This window comes from Syngnathus floridae, chromosome 17 (assembly GCF_059516105.1).
Source record: "Syngnathus floridae isolate MCC-2025c chromosome 17, RoL_Sflo_1.0, whole genome shotgun sequence".
Taxonomy (NCBI): domain Eukaryota; kingdom Metazoa; phylum Chordata; class Actinopteri; order Syngnathiformes; family Syngnathidae; genus Syngnathus; species Syngnathus floridae.
The window spans coordinates 4157180-4170655 of record NC_142429.1 but is presented as its reverse complement, the minus strand read 5'-3'; the positions used below and the strand labels follow the sequence as shown (position 1 = coordinate 4170655).

Genomic DNA, 13476 nt, shown 5'->3' with positions numbered 1-13476 from the left:
ACGTTTGCTTGACTCGCATTCGTAGCCCCGCCTGTAGAACCAGTAGAATTGTCCAATGGGAAGTGCAGGAGTGGAGTGGTGTGATATGACGTCACAACTGTGAGCCTGGGATTACATCATGATTTTTGCAGTTTGAAGAGCAACAGGGAAATTACCCGATGCCGAAATGTGTAATCAAATTTTAAATATTTGAGTCATCAAAAAACCAAACTTTAAAAATAATTACAAAATACATCGTTTTAAAACCAAATAGTGTCACATGTACACAAAAGCGCAGTTCTACTGAGGTATGGCAGGGAACTGGGTCACTGACCTCGAGTGGTTCAAAGCTTTGTGGCACTTATTGTCATGAAGACATGTCAACATGCCTTTTTGGAACCATGCCAGTGGTACAACACACGGGGTAAAAATAAGGCATGTTACTCGCCAGCAGGCAAACCGACAGCTTTTTGCATTGTTTACAATGGCTGTTTGTTCACATTCACACTTCAGAATGCAGCCAACGCGAGTGACATCATGCACGAATAAACACAAAGCGTGTGAGGTAGCAGTCTCACAAGTGTTTTATTGGGCAGTTACATACATGCATTAAGTCACACAGAGACACACCAGTCAGGATGACGGAAGATGGTAGAGCCCAAACAGACACGGAACACCCACTGATGCTAATCGTGTACACTAGCATGTTAATAACAAAACAGGAATTTGGAAGAGCCCATGCTGCAATTATTGTGTAAGCTTCATGAAACCTTTTCAAAAGGTTCTGGAATCCATAAACACGACATTCAGCGACGTTAGGCCACATCGGTTTAGCCGGTATGCTAACAGTTTGTGCAATGATTGCCTGTTAAATCTCTTCCGCCAATTTAGTTCTGCCTAATCCTCGGCAGTTATGCAGATTATGTAGGCAAATGCATTTTTAGATGGGTAACAAATTCAGTACAATATTCTGACAACAATACTGCACGATTTACACAGGTTTTGGTCTTACTCTTAAAGTGAAAACCAAACAAGAACAAAAATATATAAATTAGACATGCAAAGCAAAATTAGTACAAACCAAGAGGTTAAAAGTGCTGGAGTTTAAGATAGGATGGATTTTTGGGCTCTTGGCTCCCGAGCCCTACCATCAACCCAATATTATATAAGACATATTACAGTCTGATGTGGAAAAAATAGCAATTACACTGACATTAAAAATAATGAATGGTAAACAACAAAAAAGTTCTTAAAACTGTTAAAACATATCTACACTGCCAGGGCAAGAAATAACGCGCTTCCCTTTGCATAGTACGATTAAAAATCATTACATTGACTTTTTGTTTGTTTGAGGTATATTACACAATATAGCCAACGACATATCCTTAATAATGCCATTTGTTTGTAGTTATTGTCCAGTAGGTAATCAAATCCAATAGTTTGGTGCAGTCCCAGCAGTTTCAACACCTCATTTCAATCCATTTGTATTCTTGCGAATAGTATTTTTATATTTTTTTTAAAGTTATGTGCAAAATGAAGTACTTCAAAACAATGTTCCCTTTTCCCTAAAAAAAAAAAAAAAAAAAAACCCCGAACCATTTTGTAAACACACAGATTGTTTTGTTTTGCTTCAATGTGTACGTTAATACGCTGCAAGTTTACTATTTTTTAGGGAGTATAATTAAAGTTGGCCTAATTACTGCCGGGGTGGGACAAAATTGTCAATTTGGAATAATTCCAGAGATTAAATATAGCTCGATCTCCACGTGCGTATAATGTAGTAGTATCCTTCCATTTAGATTTCCATAACATCCAAACTTCTGCTGCTTGTTGTGATGCAAGATTAGTTGAAATCATACACTTGGCTTTTATGGAAACATTCCTAAAACGGGAAACCTTTGAACACTATTTGGGTTGTTTTTCTTCCCTTTGGTTAAACGGTTGCTGACAGACACAGCTTGTTAAAATGAGAGAATGTGCTTATTCATTTTCTCGTTTTCACGCACAGCTGCAGAAGCAAGCTACTGCGCATTAATCTTTTCTTTGCTCTCTTGTCCAACTCCTTTAAAGCATTACAATACTTGGACACCAACACTTGCGTTACTTATGTAGCGGCTTAATGAAGATGTGTGAACGGGATTATTCCCTCCACTTAAACGCAGCTTGAAATGTCGAAAGCGTCAACGCATCCCACATTGACGATCAAATACATCCAGCGATGCTATGACACGACCTGCCCGCCTGTGCAAGTTCCAGCAATGCTGTAACAAGTGGCAAGACGATGAAATGTTACAGGAGGACCGCGTTCAAGGGAATTGTTCCAAGCGCCGACCTTCAGACGGCGCCGAGGGAGCCGCCGAGACATTCGGATGCGAGTCTACAAGGCAAAGAGGGCGTCCTCCGTGCGTTCTGCTTTCTTGTGCAAAGCGACGGGAGCGGGGAGGGCAGGTTGAGCGGGGTTATCCCCGGGGAGAGACGTGTCTGATGCCTTTGCTCGCTCCTCCAGGAACTTATCAAACTCTGAGGAAAAACACAAGAATGTGTCTTTCAAGTGCATTCATGCAAAAGTGAATTTGTTTTCATAAAGCAAATAAATTATGCCAAATGCTTCAATGTGGTCTACCTTCACTGGTTACGCCTTCATCCAGAGGATCGCCTTTCTAGTCATGAAAAAAAGAAAGAGAATTTTGTAAAACAAAATTCCCAGATTGTCTCAAATAATGGCCTTCAGTCAATAAAAACCACAATGTGTCTTACTTATGAACAAATAAAATGTATAGAACTAACAAAATATTCCATCTCACAGTAAGATGCAGTGCAGGTTATCCACTACCACAATATTAAAAACATTGTTAAATTTCTAACTCCTATTTTGGCAGCCTCAAAATGGAACATGGACTCATTACATTGTGCACAAGTACATACTAAAAAAAAATTGCAGGTGAGTCTTGTGCTTATTCATCCGTGATGTCAGGCACTGATGGAAATCGAGTGAGGTTAGTGAGAAGAAAAAGGAATGTGATGCTAGAGCAAACACATGTTTTGCCCGAGAGATGGTGAGGACAGAAGAAATGTGGAGATTTGAAATCAAGGTAAATTAAGTCTCACCACGTCAGCACTGAGCCACTCCTCTATGTCATCCATGACAGAGGACTGTGAAACAGGGATCTACGGAGCAAAGCCATGGACAAAAAAAAAGCCACATGACACTAACCAACACAACCACATCACACAACAGAAACAAAATTCTAACACATAAATAAAAAGAGGAGCTCAGGCAGGAGGAAAATAAATGGGAAGAGGGGGAAAAAAAGCAAGGGCCAAGCAGTGTGCGCTGTTGTTGCGCAATAACCTGCCAGTGAGCTGCGGACCTCAAGAACAGGAGGTCCCGTGTTGCGTGTTGACGCGAGCTAACAGCTGCCGCCTGGTGCCACGGAGCAGCGTTTCATTATTCCCCATCATTAGCAAATTAGCAACTAACAGAAAAGCTGTCAGGAGGCAGTCACACATGCACACGCGTACACACGGAGGGCTGCGATGATAAGTCATGTTTGGGACAGGCAAGAAATATTTCGAGGACGGTTCAGGATAATCCACACATCTCCAAACACGTTCACCCTCACAAAAACAAAAGTGGCATTGTCGTTTTTGTGCGATTGCAGCAGAGAAGAGAGCTCATCAAAAGCAAAGCAAGCGAGAGTCATAGAAGGAAACTGAAGAAACAAAAGTGGCGCAAAAGGGAAGCTGGTTAAAAGAGGTCACTCGTTTCCACTGTCACATTTTCTCCAACTTGTGTAAATTGGTGTTCAAGATCTTTTCTACATGGCACTAGTCTACCGTGCGGCTTTAGTGAGCTTGGGAAACAGGATGACGAAAGAAGGTAAAGGTTCAAGTCTGGGGATGGATTAAGGTGAAAGGTGTCAGTAACGTTTCAGTGTTTGGCAGCTATGTCAATAAAACAAATCAGTGGTGGGCAACATGGAGAAAGTGCTTTCGGCATGGATATAAATCTATTTTTTGAAAATGGCATTGGCATCTCACTTAAATAATTATTGAGGCTTTAAATTAATGCAGCGGAATAAATGCGTGACTCAACAAGTAGTCAAGAGCAAAGTTGGCACAAAGCCAGCCTGTTTACTTTAGAAAGCGGCTCAGTCAGCAAATAAACAGCAGACGGCCGTAGACAAAGGTTAGCATCATCCTATTATCCATCACGGGAGCGATTGTTTTAGTGGGCCAGGAGAGAATGGCGTGAGACTAAAAAGGAAGAGCGGTGGATTACGGAGGCTGGATCAAGAGGCCGGTGATGATGGGAGGAGGACGAGGTGGAGTAGGAGGACACGCTAAGGATGGAGTCCTCACCATTCCTTGGGTAATAAGCCAGCTGTCTATGGGCAGCTCCTGATCTGCTGGGGTACCAGCGTCCCCTTCTACCCTTAGCTGAATCAACAACAGAAGACAGCTCAGAGGACGGAGCACGGCAGAGCGCAGACAGCCAAGTTGACAATGGGAGAGGCGGACAAAAAAAGACAGACCAAAAGAAAGGAGCGAGAGGAAGATGGAAATTAGGGAAAACAAAATACAGCATTGTGTACGTGCAGGCTGAGATTTTGGAACAAACCACTGGTGCGCAAAGACAAATGGACAAATGTATTGAGACACCCTGCCATGAGGCATTACACTTACAGGAGTTAAAAGTCTGGATTGTCTCAGATTTGCCTCAGATTTAACGTGAGAGTGGCAGAGCGTCACAAAAAGGATGCGCTGAGCATCCGCACGGTTGTCGTCTTGTCAGACAGCTGGCTAGGCGCACTCACCCCTCCCGCGTTGTGCTGTCTAACATCCAGAGCCGAGGCCAGACCACCCACAGCCCGGGGGTCTTCGTACTTGACACTGCGCACGACAAACACATTGACAACGCGCGTAAGAACCAGCGGCCAAAGTGGCTTTGCCAATTGCCCCGTTCTTGTTATAAAAATAACTTGCACTTGATAAAACTGAAAATAATTATTTCCTAACTGGCAAAGGGAGTCAAGGACAGAACCATGTCGACATACTTTTTGCGCTGCTCAGCCAGCGAGCTGGTGCGAGTCTGGGCAAACATGTCAAAGTCGTCCCGGTTGCGGCTTGGTGGACTTGCAGGACTGACATCTAGAACAAAGTGGGAGCGTGGTGGGTTCATTATGGAAATCAACAGAGCAAAAATGCATGACATTTCACGCAATTAGAGCTGACTAGTACTATATTGAGAGTTCCTAATACCCACTAGTCACTCTGAAACAAGTTTCAGGACAGAGGCCAGACAAACAGTAGCTCGCAGACCGTGTTGTCTTCTTACCGAGGCCAGCCAGCGCGGAAGACAGTGAGCCCACAGCGGGGTTCTGGACCGGTGAGGCAGCGGACCCTGTTGTGCCGCGGGGAGGCGGGCTGGACGCCGCTCGGGGGGTCACCACAGCCGGAGAGCCGGGACCCAAGTCGATCAGGTTGTCATTTGTCTCCTCACCCAAAATCTGGGGAGCAATCCAACACTTAAGGCTTACAACATGGCAACAACCGTGATATCGGCGGGCCTGTCAATGGCCAAAGATCCTTTCTCACGGCCAGTTGCAAGCTGGGGCTTTGGCGCCATCTTTTGGCATCTCAAAGCATCAGAGAAAGCGCTCCCACATGGATGGGCGAATTTTTCACAGAATATCGGAGTTAAGTTCAACAAAAGAAATAAAAACTGTGAATTTGTGACTAGCGAAGCACAATTTGTGGGCAAAGAAACAACAACGGAGGCATTCAGAGCACATAGTGGCCATACTCACCCCTTTGTTGTTAGCGCCCCTCCCCGACCTGCAGCGCTCATACCTGAAAGCAGCACAACCGAATTTAGCTGCACGTTTTTCCAAACGACGACCCACGTTGACCACAAAGCATCTTTTGAAGCAAGCGTACCTCTCGTATCGGAGGAAGATGTTGTTGAGGTCGTCGTTGACATGCAGCAGCTCCTCAGTCACTTCCTCGTTGGACACGCGTGAGATGAGTTCAACGACTCTTTGCTGCATGGCTCTGCATGTCCTGTGCAGCTCCTTGGCAAAAGGGAGTGTAGACAGACGGGCGGGTGAAGCGAAAGAATACATGACAAGGAATAAAAAGGTTTAGACCTTGGCACGCTACGCCCCTTGGTGGTTGACACAGGCAAAGTTTTCTTATTTAACATTGTAATATAAATCCTCCATCCAACCTGAAGCAGTTCTAGATCGGGTCCATCTTCCTGGCCGGGGACCATCTCCGTGAGCATCTCCGACAAGACTTTGATGTTCCCTCTCACTATGTCCAACTCACTACGTAAGCGCGCCACCTGCGAGCCAAGACAGGCAACAATCACTTGACGTCGTCAATGTGGGCAAACGGGCAATGCAAGGAGGGCACCGAGGTGACGTCACCTGTTGGGAGGTTGCCGTGATGGGGCCGTGTGGAGACCCTTGCCTGGCGGCTAAGTCGGTGGCAGTGCTTCCAGGTGCCAGGTACTTGATGATGGCCGGGTCCACCTCCGGCGTGCCCTGGGAGGAGAAACGGGAGCTTGAAGTCGACATGTTCCGCGTGTGTCTTTCCAAATTTGGTTCTGTACCCGATGTGGCGTGTGGATGGGCGACAGTGCATCCAAATCGGCCATGGGGAACTCCGTGCCCTTCCGCTTCAGTTCTTCATAAATGTGGACCACCCCGGTAAGATCAGGACTACTCCGGAAGGCGTCGGCCCAGGCCTGCCCAGGTGAGAGTGAAGTGCTTGATTGCAGCTGGCAACATGGCCGCTTTGGAAATGGCCCACTAACATAAAAATGTGTTGGCTCTTGCCAAATCAAACTACTTGAAGAAAAAAAAAATTGATTAATTTTATATTCATAAGATTCAAATATGTTGCCATAATTTCATCCCTCCGCAGAATAAAATAAAATATATTTTCAACACTGGCTGCTGTACCTGTATCAGCGACAACACTTTGTCTTGCACGATGGTCGGAGGATTGGCCTTCGGCGAGATGATTTTCACCAAAACGCCATCGATGAAATCTCGGCTGGCCACCTGCAGGTGAAACCTGTGGCCGCAGTTCTTCACGCACGTCTCCACGACCTAGCAAGTCGCACAAGATCGTGAAATACATGCCACAGAAAAAGATGCGGTTTACCGTCAGTGTGAAAAGGTGCGATTTACCGTCAGCGCCAGCAAGACTTCTCGGTAATTCTTGTTGCCGCCGAGTCGTTTCCTCAGCGCTCGCATGGCGTCTTTTGGCCTGCGGGGGGAAAAAAAATGCGTGTTGACTTGAAAGAAGGACTGAGACAGCGGCATCTCCGACTGGAAACAAAATTACATTCATCGAAAATGTATCGCTTGGATTGAAACTTCCACTTCCACCCTGCACTGACTCAAAAGCAATTGTTTGAGAGAAATACATAACATTTTCTGTCTTTCTTTTCTGTGTCTGTCTTATGAGACCACGTGCCGGTTTGGCAATAAAATTGTTTGCGCAGCACGCAAACAGACGACCATTTGTCAGCCAGCGGAGGTGCGCGACGGTGACAGCACGAGGCCACGGCACCATCTGCTTGTCTCGCTTTTCTCCCGAGGCGACGTCGCTGCCGCTGTCCACACATGGAGAGTCGCCACTGCGGATGACGCTAGAATTAAGCACTTCAACGAGCAAGCGTTTTTTTTAAATGAAAGATTCACATCACGATTATTTCTCTAACTGGGCAAGCGTTGACTTCAGTATAAATCCTTGCATTAAGGCGTTCGGACGAGAAGTACATAGTCAAGCTTGTCCATTCAGTGACACCTCCAACACTAACAAAAGGCCTTTCTGTGGTGGCCGGGCAGTGGCTATTGTGGAGTCAGCCAGTAAAAACAATAAGAGCTCGGTGACAAACTGCCGTGGGCACGGGTAGCATTCTTTCCAGCAGTCCTACGCTGCGCTGGCTCGAGTCGTTTGGCTAACTCACCCCTCATCCGTCTCGTTTATGATGTCACAGATCTCCATATTGAGGGCCCAGTCTTCATTCTGGAGGCCACCTTCAGTGGCTCTCTCTGGAAGAACCAACAGAAACAAGATTTTTTTTCAACTCTCAGTGAATACACACACAAACCAGAATATCTTAAAGACCCTGTAAAGTGAGTGCAGACATTTAAGACATGTTTCAAGGTAATTGATAAAAACATGCAAAAATGGACAACTCTGTAGAGTCGAATGAAGAATAGAATTGTGGAGATCAAGGATGGGCAAAAATAAAAAGGTGTGTTGTCCAGTTTAAATACTGTTGAGAAGTGGAAATCACTGACAGACACCATTCACGCGTGGTCTCTGTCAACACCTCATTTTCACCTGAGACCCCATCAGTGGTGTCAGATCGTTCCAAGGCAGGCAGTGTCTTGCAGTGCCAACAGGGCTTTTTATTCCCACCCTCCACATTTAATGTCTTCAGTCCCATCACCACTTCTCTCTTTGCTGCTGTCACACAACTTCTCAGAATACAACACTGTCAGTTGCTCGGGGCATTGTGAGCTGGTGACTCGCCTCGTTTCAGCACTAAACCAGACAATCTTCAGAGGTTGGTCATCTTGCCCACATGGAAGGGGAATCTCATAGCTTGTGTAATTTTGAAACGTATCTGTTCAGACCCCAGCAATGGACTTTTTCTGGCACACCTCGTACTTGCCCTGTAACCTCTCATCTAATCACAATATCCGAAACGCCTTTCATTACAAGGCGGTGCATTTCTGGAACACTGAACCCTGCAGCTTCATCGTCCACTTAACCCCATGAGCTGATAGAAGCATATTACATACATTTGTTATGAATATTATAATTATGAATACACATAGACATAATGGAAAATAGATCCGGAAAACGGACGTGTTTGCCACATCCCTACAGGCAACTTTTCAAAACTAAAGCTAACTTGAAAATATTCACGTCCGCTTTAATGCATTCAAATACACTTGCGTGTTGTCGAAAATGATGCCGTTTGAGCGAATGAACCCAGTAAGTGGAAAGTTTAGTGGGGGGTCTGGAAGCTCATTCCAGTTAGATGACGTTTGTCGCAAGGATGCTAACTCGAGATTTCCAATGGAGCGCCACTCACCCAATTCGTCTGAGTTGTTATATGGTACATTTCGCTGCATGGCAATTGCGCAATTTTAAAAGCGGACGTACCTATGCATTGGCCTACTGGAGTGCTGTAAGGATTTCCGAGTAAGAACTCCATGTTGACAGCAAACAATCCGCTTGGCGCCGACAGGCGGAGGCCCAGACGCTACTCTTAAGCCCCGCCTTCTAAGCGACTCTATTGGACAACACACATTCACAATTTATATGCCAGTGGTTAGGATGGCTGTCAGTCATAGTGTTTTTCGCGGTATCCACATACATTTTAATCCACGTATGTGAGCTGTGATTGATTTTTAAAATATCTCATGAGTGTTACAAATGCAACAAAAATATGTTTGGGTAAAACACGATTTGTGAATTGAGCTCTGAAAGTGGAATAGACGAAGGTATTTTCTCCCAGTGTGCTCGAATGCAGCACCCAGTTGCTACGCAACACTTCGTAAACATTGAAGAGCTGTAATGTGATTTATTTATTTTGATATATACGCATTTTGCGTTCCCAGTTGTGGCTGATTTGTAGCTTCTGTGCTAACGCAGGTAACACATATAATTATTGAATTCAGACGAACCGTAATCGGCGTTTATATTTACATGTTTTGACCAGTTAATACGCGCACGTGTCAACATCGTTATCTACGTTCATTGATGACGCTATTGATGTACCCTTTGGTGAATTAAAAATACAAAAATACAACGTTGTTACATGTAGTATCCGACACATTCTGAGATGCAGTATTTGCACAGCCCCCCCCCCCCCCCCCATTAGTCAACAAGTATTTGCTATATTTAAGAAAAAGGTAGTCATGGTAGTCTATTCATGCATAACCATTTAACATGGCCAAATTAGGTTTTAGTTTGTGTTTTTATTTCTTTTAAAGTCATGCCTTCCAGCAAGGAAACCTCCAACCTAAGCGCCGGTTACCATGATAAAACCCCAATTTACATCGATGAGGAGATTCTGCAGGAAGCCGTCCTGGAGCAAGGTCTCCAAGATCAAGCTGAACACATTGCCAAGCAGGAGGGAATCATCTTTAAGGAGGCCCCCAGATTGAGTCTGGAATACAGAAGTGAGTAGAAAAATGCAGGCTTGATGATACTGAATGTGTCTCGTAGAATGATGGTTTTCCTCACAAGACATCCAGAAGATTGACCACTTGTGGGAGTTCTCGGCGTTAACCAAGTTAAATCTCAACAACAACTTCATCAAGAAGATCGAAGGATTGGACCATCTGGTTAACCTGACGTGGCTCAGTAAGAAAACATGTTGTTTTGAATATTCCTTAAGACAATATTGAGTCTTTAATTACCCTAACAAGCATGTTTTTGTGAGATGGGGCAAGCCTGACTAAGCTGGGTCCTTCAAGCCCGGACTTTTTGCTGTGCAGGAAAAACGTACAAACTTGAAACAACAATAACGCCCATTTTGTTTCTTAGATCTGTCATTTAACAAAATCAAGAAAATTGAAGGACTGGATGGTCTTGTGAAGATGGAAGTGCTGAATTTGTCCAACAACCACATTACTCTCATCGAAAACATGGACAACCTCATGGAACTAACCGTTTTCTGCATTGCAAACAACAAACTGCATCAACTGAACAATGTAACAAAAAAGGCGCATTGTAAAATGAAAAAAGAAAGTGTGTGTTTTGGGACACTTGCCAAACCCAAAGTCACTGCTCTGCACTCCAAAGGTGGTCTATCTGCGAAAGTTCAAGAAGCTCTTCACCCTCAATATAGATGGAAATCCGATCCCAGAGGAGAACAATGAAGAAAAGTACACCCTTTTCCTCGCGGCCTATTTTCAGCAATTGAAGTTCCTGAACAACGTTTTTCTTAACGAGGATATTGTAAGAAATGTGCAGTGTTTTGAAACGTTTTGCAACTTGCATGTAATACGATGTCATGTGCATATAGAGGAACAGGGCGTCGGCCAAGTACAACCTTGACATTGAAGAGATGAACCAGGAGGAGTTACATGCCCAACAAGCAGCGGAGGAAAAACGAAAACAGGAAACTATACTACAAATGCACGAGGTGAGTTCAATCAACTCGTTTGGGTTTTGATCAAGATGGCTGCCAATGTCTTTATTTTTATTTCAGGATTCTTTTGTGGAGCAGTTGAATGGAGATTATCTGTACAAAAACATTATCCAAAATGATACAGAGTTAAAAAAACTACAATGCCTGCCGGGAGTGGACGAGTTGCTGGAGGCATATCCTTTGTCGCGGGCGGCTTTGTCAAGCGATTACCGTTTGTTTGCCTCCCTTGACTCTTCTCGTTTACATTCGAGCAACAACTGGTTGACCTGTGCAACCAGCTCTTTGAAGTGGGCCTGGCCGAGTACAAGCGAAGAGACGCCGAGGTCGCCTCATTCTTCGCTCGACTTGACGTAGACGTGACAGACAGCCAAAGCAGAGCCTCCAAAGTGTTGGCTGATTTTCAGACGGAACAGAAGCAGGTGTGCTCGCAAACGGGGAATGGAATGTCCCAAACATGTCCCAATTTGGGTTCCTCTACGAGCAGGCGTGCTTTTTCAAGACATATTTCTATGTACAGAGAACATTGGATTTACAACAGGCAGCGAAGGATGAAAAGAAGAGCAAGATGGACATCTGCCTGGAAGAAATCAATGTTTTGTGTTACAACCTAATGACGGTGGAGTTTCAACTCTACAGCTACCTGGAGGTACCTTGTGACATGTGAACTTTTGATTCCAATTGCAATCTATGCCGACAATGTCACAAAAGTGAACGACGCTCCCCACAGGAAACGATCCGAAGGTTTGACAACAACATCTCCGAAATGACCGGCAGTTTCAGCGAAACGGCTCAAGGCATATATCCTTCACACGTCCTCGCAGCTCCTCTTCAACTTTACGGGACAGACCTTTTGTCACAACGGGGAATTCCACATTACAAAGCTTTGATTCCAAAAAGTCAATTTTATGAACTCATGGGATATGTTGACATCTTCACGTATTGAACTCCGCATTTAGTTTGCCGTTCCCACCATAACTGTGCCAGGCCTTCCTTGACTCGATTGTACATTCGTCCAGTGTCGAGAGCTGGAGGACAGCCATCATCAGAAGGTAACGCAAATTGCCGTCACCACACTGGAGGTGGTGGCGAAGGGAGAAGCTGAAGATGATTTGCCCGATGATGTCCGAATGGTAGGTAGCGGCAGCACCGCACGATATCAATTAACAGCAGTTTCGATTGAGGTTGAATTGAGGTTTGTCTTCCTAGCTAGAAATGCTGCATCCACAAATACAAAGAACTTGTCACCATTGCCATTTAGCATAATAAGGTCTGACACCCGCCCTTCTCAATGTAGCTGTTCTTGGACAAAAACACAGTGATGGACACGCTGGCTGCCAGCCACGACAACCATCTGCAGACTATCAATGACAGGGAGACGCAGTTGGTCACGCGCGCCGAGGCCTGGAAAGTGGCCCTCATCAAAGGGGTAAAAACCTGAAATGACTTTTGGGTCTCGTGTGTGCACGCCGCTCATGTTGTCCTTCTGTGATGTTTCAGATTGAAGACACAGAACTGAAGAGGAACCGAAAGCGCATAGCAGATATCCACAGACACGCCGACTATTTGAGGGAACAGCTGAAAATGTTGATGTAGTGCAAACGTGGGCTTAAAAGAAGGGGATTACAATGTGCCCAAATATGTATTTGCTCCATGAAAACATATATATTGGCTGACGTATTCCTTGGGTCTTTATTTCCCTTTGCAATGTTGTGATAGTAAAATTCTCACTTGATTTGTTTCACTATGAATAAGTGCAGTATTTTTCTTATATCAATTACATTAATTAGTGATATAGACTGTACAATTATACTGGCTAACCAACAGCAAACATTTTTTTTTATCAGACATAGCTTCATGTCTCCCCAAAAGTATTCTTTGACGCTGATTTAATGTCTTTACTTTTCATTAGTACATCAGATTTTTTTTTACCTATAAAAGCGTCACAATACGGATCCTACCATCCAGCCATCCATTCTCTATACTGCTTGTCCCACGGGGGTCGCGGGCGTGCTGGAGCCTATCCCAGCAGTCATCGGGCAGTAGGCGGGGGACACCCTGAACTGGTTGCCAGCCAATCGCAGGGCACACAGAGACGAACAACCATCCGCACTCGCACTCACACCTAGGGCCAATTTGGAGTGCTCAATCGGCCTACCAAGCATGTTTTGGGGATGTGGGAGAAAACTGGAGTGCCCGGAGAAAACCCACGCGGGCACGGGGAGAACATGCAAACTCCACACAGGGAGGGCCGGAGATGGACTCGAATCCACACCCCCCTAACTGTGAGGCGAGCCCCCCAGATCCTA

At 45.0% G+C, this 13476-nt stretch overlaps 2 protein-coding genes across 5 annotated transcripts; one reads left to right on the top strand and one right to left on the bottom strand.

Moving 5' to 3' along the window:
* Positions 1 to 540: 540 nt before the first annotated feature.
* On the bottom strand, positions 541 to 9292 carry tom1l2a (target of myb1 like 2 membrane trafficking protein a). 2 transcript variants are annotated; one of them, XM_088358834.1, is made up of 16 exons: positions 9175 to 9292; positions 7964 to 8048; positions 7179 to 7257; positions 6948 to 7097; positions 6596 to 6730; positions 6411 to 6527; positions 6209 to 6325; positions 5920 to 6053; positions 5790 to 5832; positions 5318 to 5489; positions 5037 to 5130; positions 4797 to 4872; positions 4342 to 4419; positions 3088 to 3147; positions 2603 to 2639; positions 541 to 2499 (listed from the first exon to the last, which is right to left on the bottom strand). In XM_088358834.1, the coding sequence occupies exons 1-16, from the start codon at positions 9224 to 9226 to the stop codon at positions 2357 to 2359; spliced, it is 1572 nt and encodes a 523-aa protein (XP_088214960.1). In that variant the 5' UTR covers positions 9227 to 9292; the 3' UTR covers positions 541 to 2356. The 2 variants fall into 2 exon arrangements, with proteins under 2 accessions (XP_088214960.1, XP_088214961.1); XM_088358835.1 differs by lacking the exon at positions 4342 to 4419.
* Positions 9293 to 9524: 232 nt separating this feature from the next.
* drc3 (dynein regulatory complex subunit 3) lies at positions 9525 to 12900 on the top strand. 3 transcript variants are annotated; one of them, XM_088357968.1, is made up of 12 exons: positions 9894 to 10196; positions 10264 to 10380; positions 10564 to 10730; positions 10822 to 10977; positions 11045 to 11164; positions 11231 to 11345; positions 11417 to 11589; positions 11688 to 11816; positions 11898 to 11968; positions 12177 to 12300; positions 12465 to 12596; positions 12668 to 12900. In XM_088357968.1, the coding sequence occupies exons 1-12, from the start codon at positions 10010 to 10012 to the stop codon at positions 12761 to 12763; spliced, it is 1587 nt and encodes a 528-aa protein (XP_088214094.1). In that variant the 5' UTR covers positions 9894 to 10009; the 3' UTR covers positions 12764 to 12900. The 3 variants fall into 3 exon arrangements, with proteins under 3 accessions (XP_088214091.1, XP_088214094.1, XP_088214093.1); XM_088357965.1 differs by lacking the exons at positions 12177 to 12300; positions 12465 to 12596; positions 12668 to 12900 and adding an exon at positions 9525 to 9666 and having other exon boundaries at positions 10008 to 10196; positions 11670 to 11816; positions 11898 to 12128; XM_088357967.1 differs by lacking the exons at positions 12177 to 12300; positions 12465 to 12596; positions 12668 to 12900 and having other exon boundaries at positions 9905 to 9926; positions 10008 to 10196; positions 11670 to 11816; positions 11898 to 12128.
* The last annotated feature ends 576 nt before the right edge of the window (positions 12901 to 13476 follow it).